The sequence below is a fragment of the Lepus europaeus genome, chromosome 15 (genome assembly GCF_033115175.1).
Source record: "Lepus europaeus isolate LE1 chromosome 15, mLepTim1.pri, whole genome shotgun sequence".
NCBI classification, from domain to species: domain Eukaryota; kingdom Metazoa; phylum Chordata; class Mammalia; order Lagomorpha; family Leporidae; genus Lepus; species Lepus europaeus.
In genome coordinates, this window is record NC_084841.1 from 45962850 (window position 1) to 45984664 (window position 21815).

Consider the following 21815-nt stretch of genomic DNA (forward strand, 5'->3'; position numbering starts at 1 on the left):
ATTAGCCTAGTGTGCCATGACGCTGGCCCCTGCTTGACCACTTTTCATGTATTATGCTTTGGGTGAAGCCTTTTACATGAATTATTTCCTGTAACTCTAAATCATAGAGGAGTTTAGTTTACAGGGATTCAGGAGCTTGTCCATGTTCCCCAGCTGTCTAACAGCAGAGCAGAAACTGAAACCCAGATCTGTCTGACTCAGACATCCACAGAAAACACATAATTTACTTCTCATTTTTGTAGTGGAATATACCAAGACTGAACTGTAAGCTCTGTGAAAACAGGCACCTTTTCATAAACTCCCTTTTCCCTCCACAATGTCTTGTACTTAGTAGATGGGTGATAGACACAAAATGATGGAGCTAATATATCCTCTGGTTTTAAGCTACACAGAAAGGTGCAGATTTTTAGATAGGTATAATCTTTCCTTTTGCTTTATTTTCTGTATGCACATGCTACTTAATGGGAGTGAAGATATGCAGAAAATATTTTGAACTAGATCTTTACCAAGAAAGAACTTTGAGAATCTTGTGGTGCCGCCATATGGAAATCTTTAGGAAAAACAAGATTAGAACAGATAGCTACTATGCATTGCAGATTCCAGACTGTGTTTGGACTGTTTCCAGAATTTTTAATTTCCCACAGAATGGATTGCTTTATTTCTAAAATTATCATTGTTATTTTTTAGGATACAGCAGGCCAGGAAAGATACAGGACTATCACCACAGCCTATTATCGTGGGGCCATGGGCTTTATTTTAATGTACGACATCACAAATGAAGAATCCTTCAATGCAGTACAAGACTGGTAAGTTATTCCAAATACTCCCATTGCTAACAATGATGGTTTTCCATTCAATTCTCTTCTTCCCCAAAGCAATGAGCGTACTGTATTGTCTTATGTTTTCTTATTATAGAATGCAATCCCACCCATGCTTCATAAAACAAAGAAATGCTAAGTCATGCACAGAACCATTTTCTTAGGGATTGGTAAGAAGTCATTTTGATAATTTTTCTACATTTTACACATTCCAGTGCTTGGCATCCTCTTCTCCTTGCTTCTGTGGAGAATGGTGCAATGTTTTTGATTTTTTTAAATATAAATAATGAGCAGGTTGGGAGTTTGCTGATGTAAAATGGGGATGTAGAAACTATTGCCCAGTACCAAATCTAGCCTTTAGATAAAGTTGTTTTGTAAATAAAGTTTTATTGAGTGCAGCCAGATGCACTTGTTTATTGTATGTGGCTGTTTTTGCACTATAACAGCAGAGTGAAGGAGTTGCAACAAAAGCCATATGGCTTACAAAGCCTAAAATATTTTATGTCTGGCCATTTACAGAAAAAATTTGTTCATGCCTTGTCTAGAGGATTTGTTAAATAGCTTATTCAAGCACAAGAGTTTCAAAGGACTGGGTGAAGCAAGAGATAAATTGCAAAGCCCTTTCTGACTCATAGACACATGCAATCATCTGAAAATACCTTTGTCCACGGTGAGTGTGATTTCCAACAGATTTGTGCTAAGACTGCAGACCCCTTCATCCTGTTCCGCCAGCATCTTGCTGGGAGACGTGAAGAACCAAGGACAGCGGTCATGAATTCCAGCAGCAGAGCTGTGAAGAGGGCAGGTATGCTTTGGAAAGAGCCAGAATCTAGCCAAAGCTTTGTGTGATATTGCAAAGGAAGTGGAGCTCCCACTGGTGGTGACTAGGACTGACTGAACTGATACCAAATATAGTCATGGTCATCAGGAAGCACTGCCAATACACAAGCAAAATCAACAGCATTTTTTCCTTTTATTTATACTAATACATGGGTACTTCAAAAAGTTCATGGAAAATGCAATGAAAAATAAATTTATTTTGGTACAAACGTTTTTTAAAATTGATGCATTTATTAAAATGTTTTAAAGTTTAAATTGACACATTTATTAAAAGTTTCATTAAATTGATACATTGCTGTAATCTTGTTTGTCTATTTTGGCTTTGATTATCTGGGCTTTTGGAGTCTTTTCCAAGAAGTCTCTGCCTATGCCAGTGTCTTGCAGAGTTTCCCCAATGTTGTTTTTATTCATAATGCATAATTTTCCTGAACTTTTTGGGATTTTTTTGTTTTGTTATTTTTTAATTTTTTTATTTAAAGTAAACAAATTTCATGTATTTCATATATACAGACTTAGGAATATAGTGATACTCCCACCCTACCACCCTTCCACCCATGCTCCTGCCCTTCCTCTTTCTTCCTCTCATAATTCCTCTCTTAATTTTTACAATGATCTACTTTCAGTTTACTTTATACATATAAGCTTAACTTTACACTAAGTGAAGAGTTCAACAAATAGTGTGAAGGAAAAAATGCTGTTCTTCAACAGTAGAGTCAAGGGCTGTAAACAATCATGGAATCTCAAATGTCAATTTCACTCTTGGTACTGTATTAGTTACCTCAGATCATGGAAAACATGGCATTTGTCTTTTTGGGACTGGCTTATTTCACTAAGTATAATGGTTTCCAGTTGCATCCATTTTGTTGCAAAAGAAAGCATTTCATTTTTTATGTCTGAGTAGTATTACATACTATATGTGTATCTATATACATATATATAAACATTTATTTTATATATATATATATATATATATATATATGTATCACAATTTCCTTATTCAGTCATCAGTTGATGGACATCTGAGTTGATTCCATATCTTAGCTATTGTGAATTGAGATGTAATAAACATGGAAGTACAGATAACTCTCAAATGCTGATTTCATTTCCTTTGGCTAAATTCCCATTCTGAGGTATCTCCATACTGTCTTCCATAATGGCTATACTGGTTTACATTCCCATCAACAGTGGATTTAGAGTATCCTTTTCCCCCACATCCTTGCCAGCATTTATTGTTTGTAGATTTCTGTTTGAGAGCCATTCTAACTTGGGTGAGATGAAACCTAATTGTTGTGGTTTTGATTCGTATTTCCCTGATGGCTAGTGATCCTGAGCATTTTTCCTGTGCCTGTTGGCCATTTGAATTTCCTCTTTTGAAAAATTCCTGTTCAAATCCTTTGTCCATTTCTTAACTGGATTGTTTGTTTTGTTGTTGATGAATTTCTTCAGCTCTTTATAGGTTCTAGATATTAATCCTTTTTCAGTTGCATAGTTTGCAAATACTTGTCACATTCTGTTATTTACCTCTTCAGTATTTTCAGTGTTTCCTTTGCAGTGCAGATGCTTCTCAGCTTTATGTAATCCTATTTGTCTATTTTGGCATTGATTGCCTGTACTTCTAGAGTCTTAAGAAAATCTCTACCTTTGCCAATGTCTTGTAGAGTTTTCCCAGTGTTCTTTTTTATTTTTTATTTATTTATTTGACAGGTAGAGTTACAGACAGTGAGAGAGACAAACAGACAGAAAGTCTTCCTCCCATTGGTTCACCCCCAAATGGCCGCCATGGCTGGTGCTGCACTGATCCGAAGTCAGGAGCCAGGTGCTTCCTCCTGGTCTCCCATGCAGGTGCAGGGGCCCAAGCTCCTGGGCCATCCTCCACTGCCCTCCTGGGCCACCGCAGAGAACTGGACTGAGAGAGGAGCAACCAGGACTAGAACCCAGTGCCCATATGGGATGCCAGTGCCTCAGGCAGAGGATTAGCCAAGTAAGCCACAGCGCCAGGCCCTCCAGTGTTCTTGTCTAGTAATTTGATGGTATCAGATCATAGATTTAGATCCTTGATCCATTTTGAGTTGATATTTGTATAGGTGTAAGGTATGGGTCCTATTTCTTACTTCTGCACATGGAGATTCAATTTTCCCAGCACCATTTGTTGAAGAGGCTTATTTTTCCTGGGATTGATTTTAGCTCCTTTATCAAAGATTTGCTGGTTATAGATGTGTGGCTTGATTTTTGGAGTTTCTATTCTGTTCTATTTGTCTACATGACTAATTTTGTGCCAGCACCAGGCTGTTTTGATTCTAACTGCTCTGTAGTGTGTCTTGAAATCTGGTGTTGTGATTCCTCCAGCTTTGTGTTTCTAATGCAGTCATACTGCAGTGATGGTTCAGGTTAATGAAGACTGCATAGATGACATAGTGTATACCATACAGCCTATATGGGTACTAGACTATACCATCAAGGTTTATGTAAATACATTCTATGAAAAGTGATCTATGTTAAACATAGGAGTGGGAATAAGAGAGGGAGGAGATATATAGGTTGGCACATGCTCACTCAGACTTACCTCCAATGGTGGAACTAGAAATGTGCCAGGGGATTTCAAATCAATCTTACCAAGGAGGCAGGTACCAATGCCAGTGCACTTGGTAAAGTGATAAGTATAAATACACAACCGATCAAAAAGATAGGGTATGTGTCGAAGAGATTTCACAAATAAGACCAGTGTAAGCAAATAATGAAGGATAGAATTAAAAGGGAGAGAATGATCCTGCGGGGGAAGCAGGACACACAGCAGACTCATAGAATGGCAAATGCCCAAAACAGCACTCCTGCCTCAGAATCAACCCTTGGGACATTCGGATCTGGCTAAAAGGTCCATGAGAGTCTCACAGGCATGGAAAGCCATGACACGATGGCAAAAAAACAATCTAAATGAATGACCCTGGTGAACAAGACCCCAGCAGAAGGAACAGGCCATCAAGGAGAGAGGCACCTTTCTCTGAAGGGAGGAAGGAACCTCCACTGTAACACGGCCTTGACTAAACAAGTTCAGAGTTGGTGAACTCAAGGGACTTCCATAGCCTAGACAGCTCATAGCAAAAGTCTCGGGTGATTGATGACGTCATAAATAAGAGTGCCAATTGTTAAATCAACAACGGGAGTCACTGGGTACATGCTCCCCACGTAGGATCTCTGTCCTTAATGTGTTTTACTATGAAACTTAAAAACACTACTAGTTGGACAATACCCTATACCTTGTGCGGTTGTGTGAATGCAGCCTGTTGAAATCCTTGCTTATACTAAGTTGATCTTCAGTATATGAAGGTAATTGAAAATGAAACTCGATAAAGGGCGGGATGGGAGAGGGAGAGGGGAGGGCCACAGGAGGGAGGGAGGTTGGAGAGGGGGAAGCCACAACAATACAAAAGTTGCACTTTGTAAATTCACATTTATGAAATAAAAAAGAAAAAAAAAATTAAAAAGTGAAAAAAAAATACATTCTATGATGTTCACCCAATGACAGAATTGTTGAACACATTTCTCAGAACATATACTCGTGTGAAGTGACACATAGCCATAGCATGAAGTTCAACCTACAAGTTAAGATGCTTTGTTTTGACTATAACTGCACTGTAGTATGTCTTGAAAGCTAGTATTATGGCCGGCGCCGTGGCTCACTTGGCTAATCCTCCGCCTGCAGTGCCGGCACACCAGGTTCTAGTATTGTGATGTCTCTAGCTTTGTTTTTGGTGTTTAAGATTGCTTTAACTATTCCAGATCTCATTTTTTAATACAAATTTTAGCATCAATTTTCTAGATCTGAGAAGAATGTCATTGGGTATTTTTATTGGGATCACGTTGAATCTATAAATTGCCTTTGGTAGTATGGACATTTTGATATTAATTCATCCAATCCATGAACATGGAAGATGGAAGTTTTTTCTTTCTTTTTTTTTTTTTTGTATTTCTGTTTATTTCTTTAGTGGTTTTGTAATTTTCATCATAGAGATTTTTCACCTCCTTGGTTAAATTTATTCCAAGGTATTTAATTATTTTTGTTGCTATTTTGAATGAGATTGATTTTAGAAATTTTTTCTCAGCCATGGCATTGTCTGTGTATATAAAGGAAATTGATTTTGCTGTGTTAATTTTCTATCCTGCCACTTTACCAAGCTCTCTAATGTATTCCAATATTCTGTTAGTGGAGTGTTTTGGTTCCACTATAAAGGATCATGTCATTTGCAAACAGGGATAATACAATTTGTATACCATTGATTTCTTTGTCTTGCCTAGTGGTTCTGGCTAAAAATTCCAGAACTATATTGAATAGCAATGGTGAAAATGGGCATCGTTGTCTGGTTCCGAATCTTGGTGGAAATGCTTCCAGCTTTTCTTCGTTCAATAAGATTTTGGCTGTGGATTTGTCATAATTTGCCTTGATTGTGTTGAGGAATGTTCCTTGTATACCCAGTTTGCTTAAGGCTTTTAGGGTAAAGGATGTTGTATTTTATCATATGTTTTCTCTGCATCTATTGAGATAATCATATGGTTTTTTCTTCAGTTTGTTAATGTGATGTATCACATTTATTGATTTGTGTATGTTGAACCATCCATGTGTACCAGGGATAAATCCCACTTGACCCGGGTGAATGATCTTTCTGATGTGTTTTTGGATTCGATTAGCTAGTGTTTTTTTCAAAGATTTTTACATCTATGTTTCTCAGAACTATTGGTCCATAGGTCTCTTTCTTTGTTGTGTCCTTTTCTGGTTTTGGAATTAAGTTGACGCTGGCCTCATAGAAGGAGTTTGGGAAAATTCCCTCTTTTTTTCTTGAGAAGAATTAAAATTAGTTATTCTTTAAAAGTCTAGTAGAATTTAGCAGTGAAACCATTTGGTTCTGGGCTTTTTATGTTGGCAGGGTCTTTATTACTGATTCAATCTCTCTCGGTTATTGGTATGTTTAGATTTTCTATGTTTTTATGACTCAATTTTGGTAGATTGTGTTCATAAATCTATCCTTTTTTTTCTAGATTTTCCAATTTGTTAGCTTATAGCTGTTTGTAGTAATTCCTGATAATTCTTTTTATTTTTCTGGTATCTGTTGTTAAATTTCCTTTTTTTTTCATCTCTGATTTCATTAATTTGAGTCTTCTTTTTTTCTTTTTTGTTAACTGGGCCAATGCTTTATTAATTTTGCTTATTTTTTTAAAAAAAACAGCTCTTCATTTCACTGATCTTTTATATTGGTTTTATTTATTTAGTTAGTTAGTTACAGGCAGAGTGGACAGTGAGAGAGAGAGACGGAGAGAAAGGTCTTCCTTTTGCCATTGGTTCACCCTCCAATGGCCACCGTGGCCGGCGCGCTGCGGCCAGCGCACTGTGCTGATCCAAAGGCAGGAGCCAGGTGCTTCTCCTGGTCTCCTATGGGGTGCAGGGCCCAAGCACTTGGGCCATCCTCCACTGCACTCCTGGGTCATAGCAGAGAGCTGGAGTGGAAGAGGGGCAACCGGGACAGAATCTGGTGCCCCGACTGGGACTAGAACCTGGTGTGCCGGCGCCGCAGGCGGAGGATTAGCCTATTGAGCCGCGGCACCAGCCATTTTATTTCAATTTTGTTTATTTGTTCTCTAATTTTAATTATTTCTTTCCTCCTACTAATTTTGGGTTTGGTTTGTTGTTGTTTTTCTAGATACTTGAAATGCATTGATAGCTCATTTATTTCCAATTTCTTGATGTAGGCACCAATTGCTGTAAACTTTCCTCGTAACATTGCTATTGCTGTATCACCTAAGTTTTGATATGTTGTACTGTCATCTTCATTCATTTTCAGGAATATTTTGGTTTCTTCTATGACCCACTGTTCATTCAGGAGTTTGTTTTTCAGTCTCCATGTGATTGTATATTTTCTACAGATTTGTTTTAAAGATTTATTTTATTTATTTGAAAGACAGAGGTACAGAAAGAGGTAGAGCCAGAGAGAGGGCGAGGTCTTCCATCTGCTGGTTGACCCCAGTTGGCCACAACAGCTGGACCTGCGCTGATCTGAAGTCAGGAACCAGGGGCTTCTTCTGGGTCTCCCATGAGGGTGCAGGGACCCAAGGACTTGGGCCATCTTCCACTGCTTTCCCAGGTCATAGCAGAGAGCTGGATTGGAAGTGGAGCAACTGGGACCCAAACTGGTGCCCAAATGGGATGCTGTCACTGCAGGCAGCGGCTTTACCTGCTACACCACGGCACCGGCCTCTCAAATTATTAATCAGAGAATGTGCTGTGTCTTGATTGGAACAAGACCTTAAGTGTACTAAATTCAGATCAGTTTTCTGAGCTCTTTCTGACACCTTGTACTGGGACTCAGAACGTCTGTGTGTATTGCAGTGCATTTTAATTTAACATAACAACTCCCCCCCCCCCACATACACACATACACTTTATGTCTCTCTGTTCTAAGTGTGGCATGGCCATGGGCTGCTGTATTTTCTGTAGGAAAATATTACTGGGCTGTCTCCCTCCATATTATTTATTTACATTCTGCTTTTTTTATGACACAATGAAGAACTAAAAATACAAGTGTGTTTTAAAAGCAGGAAATCTGGTGAACAGATTGAAATTAAAAAAAAAAAAAAACAGCAGACTGAGGATAAAAGTCTAACACTGTCTTCCCACCACTTTTAAATAATTCATTTCTAGGATGTTCAGGATATCATTGCACATATGCTGCAATTAAAATGAATTTCACCTTCCAATATTCCTTTTCTCTGCAATTTGCTCTTTTTCTTTCCTCTTCAATAATGCAGGGTAAATTTTTTTAAGATTTATTTTACTTATTTTAAGGACAGATTACAGATAAGATAGGGAGAGAATCTTCCCACCCACTGGTTCACTCCCCAAGTGGCCGCAATGTTCAGGACTGGGCCAGGCTCAAGCCAAGAGCCAGAAGCTTCATCTGGGTCTCCCACATGGGTGGGAGGGCACCAAACACTTGGGCCGTCTTCTGCTGCATTTCCCAGGCCATCATCAGGGAGCCAGATAGGATGTGGAGCTGGGACCCATATGGGATGCTGGCTTTGCAAGGGCAGCTTAACCTGCTATGCCTCAATGGTGGTCCCACTAGGTGATCTTAAATTGAGGTTACCTCATGTTAAATGTGGAAGAATTTTAGCCTGATAAGAACAGATGAAATATGAAAAGCAGTTGCTAAGGGTTTTTTTTTTTTTTTTTCATAGCTGCCTCAACTCATCCATGGCTATTTTCACTGCCAAGGTAGAGCTGTCAGAGTTAGGAGGGAGCAGTGGTGTGATGAGAGCATGAGTGTCTGACCCCAGACTTTGACCACTGCTCCATCGAGTCTCTTCCCACTCCTTGGCAGGTAATGATTTATTGCATTCACTATTGCTGGTGTCACCCAGCCATAGAACACTTTCTTGTACAGATAACCCAACTTAATCTCAGGTTTGTATTAGAAGATATATTATTCCTAACCCACTACCCCTTCCAAAATTGAAACCTAAAACCACCCCATTTCCTGTTGCCTTTTCCATATCAATAGATGGTACTTCCATCTTTTTAGTTTATCAGGCCAAAAATTTTGGAGTTAATCATAACTTCTCATTTTCTCACTTACCACATCCAGTCCTTCAAAACACACTGGTATACCTTGGATTCAATTTCAAAATATAATACATTTCAGTTCATAGTAGTTATACCCTATATTTCTATAAACACTGAATTAGCAAATACTGACCCATTGCTGATAAAGAAAATCCATGACAGGGTTCCTATGAGGCTGTGATTCCTACATTTTGTCAACTGATTAAGACATAACTATGCTACGTATGTGTTTCTGTTGAAACACACCCTATTTAATATCCATTATTGATTCATTTACACTAAACTCATGGCCAACAGTGCTAATGACTGACACTGGAAAGAAGCTTACCTAACATACTCCATAAAGCACATCACAGTGTGCTTGTGCTCACAGACTTTAGAAAGCACTTTAGCATGATGGCTGGAAGTCATTTTAATCAGCAAAATCACCAACAAAAAGCAGGGCACCAGATAAACTGAGAAAAGAGCACTTGTTTGTGACGTGAGAGCTGAAACAAGAGCTGGGAACATGTACTTCAGGCAACTGACTTTCTACTGTTCTGAGCAAGTCTGAAAATCCTGGGAAAGCACCATGAGGATTGGATTTGAGGTTACAAAAACAATTTAGCAAGTAGGTGAATTTGTAAATATGGCATCTAAGAGCAAAGAGGATCGGCTGTATGTTCATATTCCCAACACCTCCTCCCATTTCCATTGTGTTTATTGGCTTTTGACCCAATAAGAATGCATCATGGGCCAAGGAACTCTGTCCCTTTTATGACTAGTGTATCCTCTGTGCCTAGAATGGTCCATGGCATACATGAGGTATTTGATAAATGTTTGTTAAATTAGTGATTTTGTGCATGAGAGGAAAAGAAATATATAAAACTGAGTTGTATTCACTTTGTGTTGGTAATCCAGAATGGGCCTAGGCTCACATCAATCATATTTTCAATAAAAAACTGATGGAATAGTACCAGACCATTATAATAAAAACAAGTAAATGGGGCTGGCGCTGTGGCATAGGGAGTAAGCTGCCGTCTGCAGTGCCAGGTCCCATATGAGCACCTTTCGAATCCTGGTGGCTCCACTTCTGATCCAGCTCTCTGCTATGGCCTGGGAAACCAGTGGAAGATGGCCCAAGTCCTTGCATCCCTGCACCTGCTGGGAGAGCCAGAAGAAGCTTCTGGCTTTGGATCAGCACAGCTCCAGCCACTGTGGCCATCTAGGGAGTGAACCAGTGGATGGAAGACCTCTCTCTGCCTCTGCTATCTGTAACTCTGCCTTTCAAATAAATAAATAAATCTTAAAAATAAAAAGTTAGTGGTTTCCATTTGAATTGTGTAAGGAGGCAGCACTTATTTTGCCAAAATATTTCCTATATGATGAGATTCCTTTTCTTCCCAGTAAGATGAATAAGATATTAGAGATTGATAAAGAGAAACCAAAACATCTCATTTGACGTATTACACAATATGACTTGAAGATACCTGCCCAGTTATTATAGTGCATCATCCCTAAAACAATATTTTTAGGTAGTTATATTTGCAGAATAGGTTAGTAAAAATATAAGTGCAGCATATAGTCCAGGTACCTAAAAAGACCATAAATATCACCTAGCCCAGTGGGAAGTATCTGCTTGTCTCTCATGGCCTCCGTTCAGAATTTCTCTTCCTATTTCTGTTTCCAATCAGCCAAATTTCTGCCTCTGGATTCTCCTACATTTTCCTCATTTGCTCCTTCAGGTACAGCACTTGGTTCTGGCTTCCCCCAATGAATTCCCTAGGCTGGACACTGAGATAAAAGTTAGCTCCATGAATAATGCAGATAGGTTAAAATGCAAATCTTTGAATTAAAGAGCTCTTAATTTAACATTTCATTTCACCCAGTATCTGCCTAGACCAAAGAGGCAATCCTAGGTTGATATAGTGGCTACAGAGAATCTGTGTGTGTGTGTCTGTGTGTGTCTGTGTGTGAATCTGTATGTATGTATGTGACTCATATACTGTAACTTGGTAAATATCAAATGACTTGAAAATTGAAGGACATATTCACAATTAATGTGCCGGTTTTATGTAGAAAAGTAGATAAGGGAATAGAGACACCTGTCCTTTGTGACTTTGTGTTTTGGTGCCTAACTAACCTCAGCTACTCTTTGAAAGTATTAATATTCTATAAATGTTGACACTAAAGTGAAGGCCAGAAGCTAAATGCCAGTAAATACAGCCTTACTCCTGTCAGGTATCTAGGGAATTTAAAGACTAAATAAGAGACTCGGACTCTTGAATAGAAGATATTACATAAATATGATTACTATTTGTTCTGCTTCACTTGTACTCTGAAAATATACTACCTAGCAGCTCTTAACACGCAATTTTGTGTCAAAATACTTATTCTGAATATTAGTATTTTTTAACAGAATTTCTTTGAACTCCAATACAATATGCCTTCTTTTCATTTGAAATCAATTACTTACCTTTAGGGGATGGATTTTTCTTGAGGGATAATAATTATACTGCCAGGTCACTCCGTAGAGAAGGAGTTATGATAAAAGCCCATTTTCAGTGCTAGATATTCAGCTTAGTTTCTGGATGATATTTTTAATGATTATTATTTAAAAGCATATCTGTGAGTTTGTTGACCATCCTATTTAACAAAGTTCTAGGCTTTAAATATGAATTCACTCTTGTGACTGAACTTAGCCATTTTGGTCTTGATTAAGTCTGTTTTCTACCCCCAAGGAATATGTTTCATACTTCATGATACATACTCCTGGCCCTTATTTTCTATTTACCCAATAGCAATTAAGCAGTCACTGAATTTTGAAATGAGTATAAAGGAAGAGTTAAATAAAATTAGTATAACTACAGTCTACTCTCTACCTACTTCCAAACCTATACCACTGCTGAGTGTAGGGTTCCTTCCACTAGTTGAAGGTTTTTAGAGCCCTGGTTATTCTTTTACTATTGAACTGGGGTTGGCCATTTATCTTTGCATTTCAAGTAATTAAGATAATTATTCTAAAATTAAGCCAATAGCCCTATACCCACTGCTTAAAAACAATTAATAAAGAGGCATTAAAGGAAACTTTTCAAAGAAAATATTAGAAAAAATAGTGCAGTGTCTGTCATAGGATAAGTAAGGGTGTCTGACGTCTGATTCTATTACTTTGAGATCAAGCTGACAATTAAATTTGCTGACAAACCTTTCCCTTCTGCAGCATCAATTTCCAAAGCAAAGGCAAGAATTATGATGTAAACAGAGGAACTTAAAAGCAGCTCACCCACATGCTAGTTCTATCTCATGTTCTCTGCTCACAGAATGACATTTAAGTCTCATTTAAAGTCTATTGTATCCTATAACCTAATTTTTATTATAAATATCAATGTTTTTTTATAATTTTCCTTCCCATAGTGTACTGAAAGAAACAAATAATGGAAAGCAAGAGGAAAGGATATCACAAGTTTTGAGTGTTTTCCAAGGTGGTTCCAGCCTTTTTTTTAAACAAATACCCTAAAAAATTACAATTTTTTGAGTAGTCTTCACTATGTCTGTCTACCTAGAGTCAATCAAACTCAAGGTTAAGGGCAAAGTCCTCTACAAGACTGACCTCACTGAGGAGTTTTAAGTTTTAGAGCCCTCAGGCCTTAAGTTTTAGAGTTCCCAGGGCCACCCTCACTACTGACCAGCTTGCTAAAATTTGGGATTTCCTATGAATACTCTTAGGTTGCATAATCTGCTTGAATGACTCACAAAACCCAGAGAAGAATTATACTTCTAATTATACTTTTATGATAATGGATACAAATTATAAACAGTCAAAGGGAGAGCTGCATGGGGTAAGATCTGGAAGGATTCCAAACACAAAGCTACTAACATCCTTAGGGACGTATTATCCTCCTGGCACATTTGTGTGTGATAATACACATAGTATTTGTCACCTACACTTTGGTGTCCAGAAGTTTTATTGGAGTTTCATTATTACATAGGTATGGGTGAATCACTGGACTCAATTTCTATCCCACCTGCCTCAGTCATATGACTTTCAAAGTTCCACCATCTAATCATGTAGATCTCTCTGATACAGTCAGCCTCTACCTGAGTCCTCTTGTAAACTATCAGGTGTGCCCTAAAGATCTCGCCATGAAAATGAGACAAGCACTTGGGAACTTGCAAAGATTTAGCAGTTATATCAGGTAACAGGAACAAAGGCTAGCAAATTGTTTATTACACATGTCCAGTTGCTTGTTCATGAATGATAATCATGTACTACTTTCCCAACCTGTATGACACATTATAAAACGCTCACAAGAAAACCAGATATTAGAAGAGATGAGTTAGGGGCGGGCATTTAGCCTAGCAGTTAAGATGCCAGTGTCCTGTATTGGAGTACCTGCATTTTTTTTTAAAAAAGATTTATTTATTTATTTGAAAGGCAGCGTTACAGAGAGAGGGAGAGGGAGAGGCAAAGAGAGAGAGAGAGAGAGAGAGAGAGAGAGAGAGAGAGAGAGAAAGAGAGAAAGAATTCCCCATCCATTTGTTCACTCCCCAAGTGGTTGCCATGGACAGAATTGGGCTGGTCTAAAGCCAGGAGACAGGAGTTTCATCCAGATCTCCCAGGGCCCCAATTACTTGGGCCATCTGCTGCCACTTTCCCAATTGCATTAGCAGGAAGCTGGATCAGAAGTGGAACAGTGGGAACTCAAACTGGTGCCCATATGGGATGCCAGTGCCTCAGGCAGTGGCTTTACCCACTATGCCACATTGCTAGCCTCTGGGGTACCTGTATTTGATACTCATCTCTGGCTCCTGACTATATCTACAATAATGGCTCAAATAATTGGATCCCTGCCAACTATACGGAAGACCTGAATTCAGTTTTCAGTTCCCAGCTTCAGCTTAACCCTGTCCCAATCTTTGTGGGCCTTTGGAGTAAACCAGAAAATGATGCTGTCTCTGTCTCTCTGCCTCTCCAAATAAGTAAATAATTTTTTAAAGGCTATTCTTCAGCAACCTAATGGAAAACCACTTTTTGCAAAACTACCCTAAATAGTCCCCTAAAGCAGCTTACAAAAATGGTGCACAGCAGCTGTAGCAGCTCAGCTGTTATCCTGACCTTCTCAATACTTCTATTTGCATCTTACTCTCCCTTTGACATCCCTTCTCTTTCTCGACCTTGTTGACTGCCTAAATTTTACTATTCAAGTAAGTGGACTAATTGCCATTGAAATTAAACATAGTGATAAGGACAGTGTGACAAGACCATTTTTACATAACCTTCCTTGCCCTCATCTAAATCCCTGCATTGAATTGTCAAAACATTCTCTTTTTATTAGCAAATAGTGGGATAGCTATTTTCACCCCCTGTTCTATCTATAATCCTGTCTCTAATCTCACCCCTTCCCTCAGCTTCACACCCTTTCTGACTCCCCACAAGGTCTGATCTAAACATGAAATGTGTAATAGATTTGCTACCTGGCATTCAAGGAGTTAAATATAATAAAAATTAGCTATAACTCTGTCCCACATCACAAACCTAGCATCTCCTAATTTCATATCAAATACTGAAGCAAGTTGAAAGCATAGACACTTAGCTACAATTGAAATTATTTCCTTATCATTCCATTTTTCATAAACTGAATTTTAAATATGTATATTAATATGGTAATTTATGTAAATCTTTCCCTTCATATTTTATATTCTGGAGTCCTTTCTGAATTGACAGAGCACTGAATTTTACATCCTTTGACTTTATAATATCTATAGAAAAGTACCAAATGTGACTTCATTTATCAAAGGAAAATTTTTCTTAAGCTGGAAGGAAAAGTCTCATTTTATTTTTAAATCCATTCCAACTAAAACCAACGGGAATAGGAAGCCGGGAAAGCAATGAGAAAGGCAGAAAGAAGGAAGTCACATAAGAGCAGGGTTATTAAAGCTCTATTTTGAGAAGGGAAAGAAGCAAACAGCAAACAGGCTGGGAATTCTGAGGCTGGTAAGGAGAGCTGTGAAAGCTTTTCAAACCCTTCATTGCAGTCCCTTGTCTCAGAGTTAGAGAAATCGAACAGAAGTAAATACGGCATAACCTTCCAAATGTGACAGTCCTTAACCTTTCTCAGCCTCACTTGACTATCTCGGAAATAAGGACAGAAATCCTAACTGCTGGCTGTGAGGAACAGAGGAGAAAATTCTAATGTACCTGGTGTAGAGTAGGCACTAAAGGATTTTTTGCCTTTCGATTTATATCAGACAGTAGTTCTCAGTCCAGACTGCACATTAAAATTGCCTGGAGATCTTTTAAAGACATATTAATCATCTGTCCATTTGATCATGATCTCAGCCATTGCAGCTCTAACATCAAGATTTTTAAAAGATTTCCAAATCTAATTGTAACGTGAGGTCACATTGAAAAATGAGAGCTGGGGCTGGTGCCTTGGCTCACTTGGTTAATCCTCCACCTGCGGCGCTGGCATCCTATATGGGCGCCGGGTTCTAGTCCCGGTTGCTCCTCTTCCACTCCAGCTCTCTGCTGTGGCCCGGGAGGGCAGTGGAGGATGGCCCAAGTGCTTGGGCCCCTGCACCGCATGGGAGGCCAAGAAGAAGCAACTGGCTCCTGGCTTTGGATCGGCGCAGTGCTGGCTGTGGCGGCCACTTAGGGGGTGAACCAATAGAAGGAAGACCTTTCTGTCTGTCTCTCTCTCTCACTGTCTATAACTCTACCTGTCAAATAAATTAAAGAAAAAAGAAAAATGAGAGCTTTTCTCAAGGCAGTTTTTGCACTGCATATTATTGTAATTGGACTCTTGTGTATTAATAACATTCTTGGAAAATATACAAATATAAGTTTCTTCAGCTAGGTTTTGCAAAATGATTTTATGCCCCCACCTCTGTAACCAATACATTAAAATTTGAAATAGATCGCAATGTTCTTTGTTTGCCAGTGTTTTTTCAGAAATGCTATGATTCAGATAGACAAATGGCATAGAGTCTGGACCTGGACCAGGGACTCAAACTGAAGTGTTTGGAGCAGCAGGATTCTGAATGGAAGGTCTGTTCATCCTTAGCAAGGACAGGATCTGCAGTGGAGCCAGCTGCTTTCAGAGGCAGGGGTTATTCTACACTTTGTCCTTGCATGAGAAAGATAGGTTTGAATCCATGGATTGAAACAAGTAGTTTGGAAAAGGTAAGAGATGCAATGAGGAGAAGTAATTTCTATCAAAGATTTTCATCAGTGCTACTTCTGCATAGTTTCCAGGCCCCAGTGACTGTTTTTATTAATGAAAACGGACAAAGAACTGATACAGAAAAGGCTTCTGTGGACCTAACATAAGTATGTCAGCAAACATCAAATATGCCATCAAACATGCAGTAGTCACGTGGTTTATAAACAGTGTAGGGCAGCTCCAACTAACTCAGTGTAGGACAAGGTTCTCACAAGCATGGGCAGTACCTGGAAAACTCATATGAACTGAGCAGACGGGTGCAGATTATGCCTCCTCATGGCTTCTTTTTTGTCTTTAATGAGATAATTGCAAAGAAAAGATGCAATACTAGAGTCCCAGAGTTTTGGAAGCTTCTGAATTGGTATGATAGAGGGATAGTCACATTTGTTGCTTTCCAAATATTACAATTGTTTTGAAAGTTTAATATGAGGCTCACAGTGTGCTGACTAGAACACTTGAGATTCCATTCAACCAACAAGCGTTTGTTTTGTTTTGTTTTGCAGTTGAGAGGCCTTAGCAAAGCAATCGCTGAGGATGCCAAAATGTATCACAGCCTGCTCTCTTGGCCTTCAGAATCCTTCAGAGGAAATCAGACATTGTAGTGCCCTGGTATCTAGGCCACTATTGCACAACCTTTTTCCCAAAGATTGCCTTTTTGACCCATCTCTCAACCCTGGGCTTCCTTCTCTGTCCTCTGTGTGGCCAGGGCTTTCATGCCACCATATGACTTTCAAAGCCTCCATTTTCTGAGGCCTAGCATTTAGGAAGTAGATGGGACATAATAACCCTGTGTACTTTTCTTCACGGCAGTCACACCAGCTCCTGAGCTGTTACTGAAGTGTGCTGCCTCTGTTGTGTATCAGAATGAGGGCTCCTCTCCTTGTTGCTGACCTTCGCACTCCTCCTCCTCTAGGGCTCATCCAACTGCATCCCTTCCCCTCAGAGTGAGGGGTGAGTGAGCTTCTGGCTGAGGCTGGTCATGAGGCCTGCATTCCGGAATGTTAGCTATTGTCCCTGTCTCCCAATCTCCTCCTCGGGATCAGTTGTATCCTTAGGGCTCCCACAGCACTGTCTCTTAGATATCTCAGAATCACTTGTTTCACTTGTATTATCATTGTTCAGTTGTCCATTTCTTCTGAAAGATCTCTCAAAGAACCTTATTTTCAACCTCAATTAACTTTCAGTTGATCAGAGAATGAATGAATGAATGAATGTATGAGAAAATAAATGGCCATGTCCAAAATCACCCTACATAACTCCCTAGTTCTTCAGGGTTTTCTAACTACCTTTGGCTGATTGCTTTGATAATTTCCAGGAACTAATCAAATTAAAATAATTCACAGAATATGTAATTTGATAATTGATTTGATAAGGTAAATGGGAGCGTTGGTACTTCAAAGGGAGAGTTTTATATCCCAAACTAATCTCCAATTTCTAAAGAATTTGTAAGTAAAGCAGAGGGGTATTTTTTGTTTGTTTCTGCAGCTAGGATAAGACAAAACAAAACAAAATCTTTCATTTTAGTCAAGTGGCCATTGTCCCTGTGACTAGCCTGTTAGGGAGTAAATACATGGAGCTGAATCATTTTATAGCATCCCCTTTTCCAATGACAATACAAGGGACTTAAGGAAAGCAAAGTCATGGCTAAGAAAGAGAGGGTAGGTCACCTTTTGAATATTTTAACTGGGAATTACGAAGCAGCCAATGCAGAGGGTCACTGCACATGGGTGCACACGCATGTGGCCCTCCTTCTGATATTTCAACAGCACTACTTGTGGTAGCTGGAGGTTGACATGAAGGATTTGATTTATGACTTCTCATTAGCAGCCAGTACAGGTCGATGAGATTCAGTAGCATCTTGCATAATAATTAACTCATCCATAAAGCACGTTTGACAGCTAAAATGGGAAGCAATATTTGTTCATGCTACCTCTGCAGTTGCTGAGGGATTTCATAGAATTTTTCTGAAATCAAGACTCTCTTGTGTATCTTCCTGAAACAGAGGAGTATTTCACAAAGTTGTTTTGCGAATCAAATGTGCTAACAGATTCTGAAGAGACTTGAAGACTGCAGCACTCTGCACATGTAAAGATATTTACCATTTGAATAATTACTGTTGAAACTGATTTTATCAATTCTGTTTCTAGATCAGAAAACTGCTTGATTGGTAGTTTGAACTTGATAGCTAAGTTGTCCATCAGGAGACACTGACCAGTAGCTCAATGACGGCGGGGAGGAGGGCTGAAGCAGGAGACTTTTGATGTCCTCATAGTTCTGACAGAAACGTCAAGTTCCCTCATCCCTTTTGGGAATTGAAACATACCCCGAGTAGATTCAGCTCTCACTGATCCAACACCAATGACAAAGCCCTCTACAGGTGCCAGTATTGTGTCACAGCTGCCACAAGCATGCTGGCATCCCATATCAGAGCACCAATTTGTGTCCTCACTGCTCTGCTTCCCATCCAGGCTAATGTGCTTTGGGCCCTTGCCACACACATGGGAGATCAAGATGGAGTTCCAGGCCCAGTCATGGCCATTGTGGCCATTTGGTAGTAAACCAGCTGGGGGAAGATCTCTCTCTCTCTCTCTCTCTCTCTCTGTCTTGCTGTCTCTCCCTGTCACTCTGCCTTTCAAATATATACATAAATAAATCTAAAAAAAAAAAGCTACCTTTTTCCTTAACATTATTTATGATTCAGTCTATTCTTGATGCAAATTTTAGGCAATAAACTAGATTATGATAATGTTTGGAGGATCTTTGACAAAACTTTTAGTAAAATTTCCATAGGTAGCAAATAAACCTATGAGCTATCCATTTGCATGTGAATTTAAGAGAAACAATGCATAAATGTTTAGTATTGTATTCCCACACTGTATTTGGGGCTTTTTTTATACTAAGAAGTCATTTATTATTCATTTGAAATTCACATATAATTGGATGTCCTGAATTTTATATTGTAACCCTACTTTTTAGAGACCTATGGGCAATTTGAGTACTTCAGACAATTTTTGGAAACTCACATTCTAACACTTCTCAGTTAAATTTTCCTTCCATTTTTTTCCTGCCATCTGCCTATCCCATTTTCTGGAGGTCACAGCTGGTAACCAAAAACATACTATTATTTAGTCAAAATATTTTTATTTCTAGTGAAAGCATATCAGAAACTAGCACAAAGAAAATGGCAAAGTGTGGGGTTTATTGGTATCCATACAAGAGCACCAACTCTGTTGCTATTTCTCCTCTCTCCCTCTCTCTTTCTCATATGTGTATGGATATAAGTATATATGTATATATACTTGTTAACTATTTCTCTAAAAATCTTTTTTTACCCATGGAATTACAAAATCCTTTAGCTTGCAAGAATATAAAGTAAAATCTCTAACAATTCTCAGCACTAAATCATTTGCTTTATAAATATTCAGCCAGTATTTATTTTAGATAACAGCAAGTATTACCATCAAAATCTAAATAAAAAAAGGTCCAAGGGCTTAAATGACTGTAAATGAGATTTGATTTTACCTAGCTCCAACCTTCCTCTTTATCAAATAAAACCCTCAAATCATCCAGGCATTTAAATAATATATTTAGTGTCATTTTTAGGATGAAAAATAAAAGCCTGTCCTGTTCCGACATGTGGCCATAAAGATAACTGTCATATGAATTACAGAAAGGAATTAGAGCAAAATATGTATTGCATTAGTGAAGTAGTGGAGTTCTGCTATCTTTACTACCCCAGCTCACACATTTGCTAAAAAACAGTGGGGACAAGAGAATTTTTTAAAAGACACAGAGGTTGTTCCTCCTGATCCAGAAGGAATTTCAAGGGGAAATATCTATCAATGCAGAGAGAGTGCTGGGGAAACACTAAGAATAGGAAAGATAATTAACCCTTGTAAGCATTGAAATCTGTGCAGGCTTTGTCATTGTGTTTATCCTTGATATTATAATTACCTGCTTTTGTGTCTTTCTACTAGGCTGATAATTTCCATGGGTCATAAGAACTCTGTCTTGTTTTTGTTTGTTGCTATTGTCTAGCATATTTTTTTTAAAGATTTTTATTTATTTTATTTGAGAGTTAGAGTTACAGACAGTGAGAGGGAGAGAAAGAGAGAAGGGTCTTCCTTCCATTGGTTCACTCCCCAAATGGCTGCTATGTTGATCCGAAGCCAGGAGCCAGGAGCTTCTTCCTGGTCTCCCATACGGCACAGGATCCCAAGGACTTGGGCCATCTTCCACTGCTTTCCCAGGTCACAGCAGAGAGCTGGATTGGAAGAGAAGCACCCAGGACTAGAACCGGCGCCCATATAGGATGCCAGCGCCACAGGTGGAGGATTAACCTACTGCGCCACAGCACCGGCCCCTATTGTCTAGAATACTACCTGATTCATAGTACATACAGTAATTATTTCAAAAACTCTGAGCACCATTGCTATAAAATAGAATCTATTAAAATTTGGAGGCAAGTAAAATTGCTCAACTCAATAGTTTTGGGAAAAATCATACTTCTCATTTTGTTTTTGCCTTGCTTGTAGTCCCTATCTTATATTTCTGAAGGACATGTAAGTTATGTGTGTGTGTGTGTGTGTATACTTGTCTTTCAGAACTTAAATACATACATGTGTAAATATATATTTAGATATAAAGTATATATGAAATAATATGCCCTAGAAACCCATTTAGAAAGAATTGAGAAGCCGGCGCCGTGGCTCAACAGGCTAATCCTCCACCTTGCGGCGCTGGCACACCAGGTTCTAGTCCCGGTCGGGGCGCCGGATTCTATCCTGGTTGCCCCTCTTCCAGGCCAGCTCTCTGCTATGGCCCGGGAGCGCAGTGGAGGATGGCCCAAGTGCTTGGGCCCTGCACCCGCATGGGAGACCAAGAGAAGCACCTGGCTCCTGGCTTCGGATCAGCACGGTGTGCTGGCCGCGGCAGCCACTGGAGGGTGAACCAACGGCAAAAAGGAAGACCTTTCTCTCTCTCTCTCTCTCTCTCTCTCTCTCTCTCTCTCTCACTATCCACTCTGCCTGTCAAAAGAAAAAAGAATAATAAAGAAAGAATTGAGAAGGTATAGGAAATCATTATGAAGTAGAGATATCTAACTCTTTTCAGTTTATGTTCCTCCTTCTATAAATTATTTACTGGGAAGTGGTTGCCACCAGGGACTACGTTTCCTAGTGGGTGAGCATGGGATTAATTCTCATCCCTAGAATGGGAGCCCGAGGAATGTATATATACCATGGTGATTATGAAGTGAATTTGTTTTCTTCAGCACAGATTTCCTCCTTTGAAAAATAATTATGTATTTATTTATTATTTGAAAGGTAGAGAGACAGAGAAAGAGGA

The 21815-nt window shown here is 39.1% G+C and overlaps 1 protein-coding gene across 1 annotated transcript in view; it reads left to right on the forward strand.

Moving 5' to 3' along the window:
- The window catches only part of RAB3C (RAB3C, member RAS oncogene family), a 240875-nt gene that overhangs the window by 112473 nt on the left and 106587 nt on the right, over positions 1-21815 (forward strand). The window contains exon 2 of the mRNA XM_062212128.1: positions 688-806. Within this exon, the coding sequence (XP_062068112.1) occupies positions 688-806 (119 nt within the window). The remainder of the gene's footprint in view (positions 1-687; positions 807-21815) is intronic.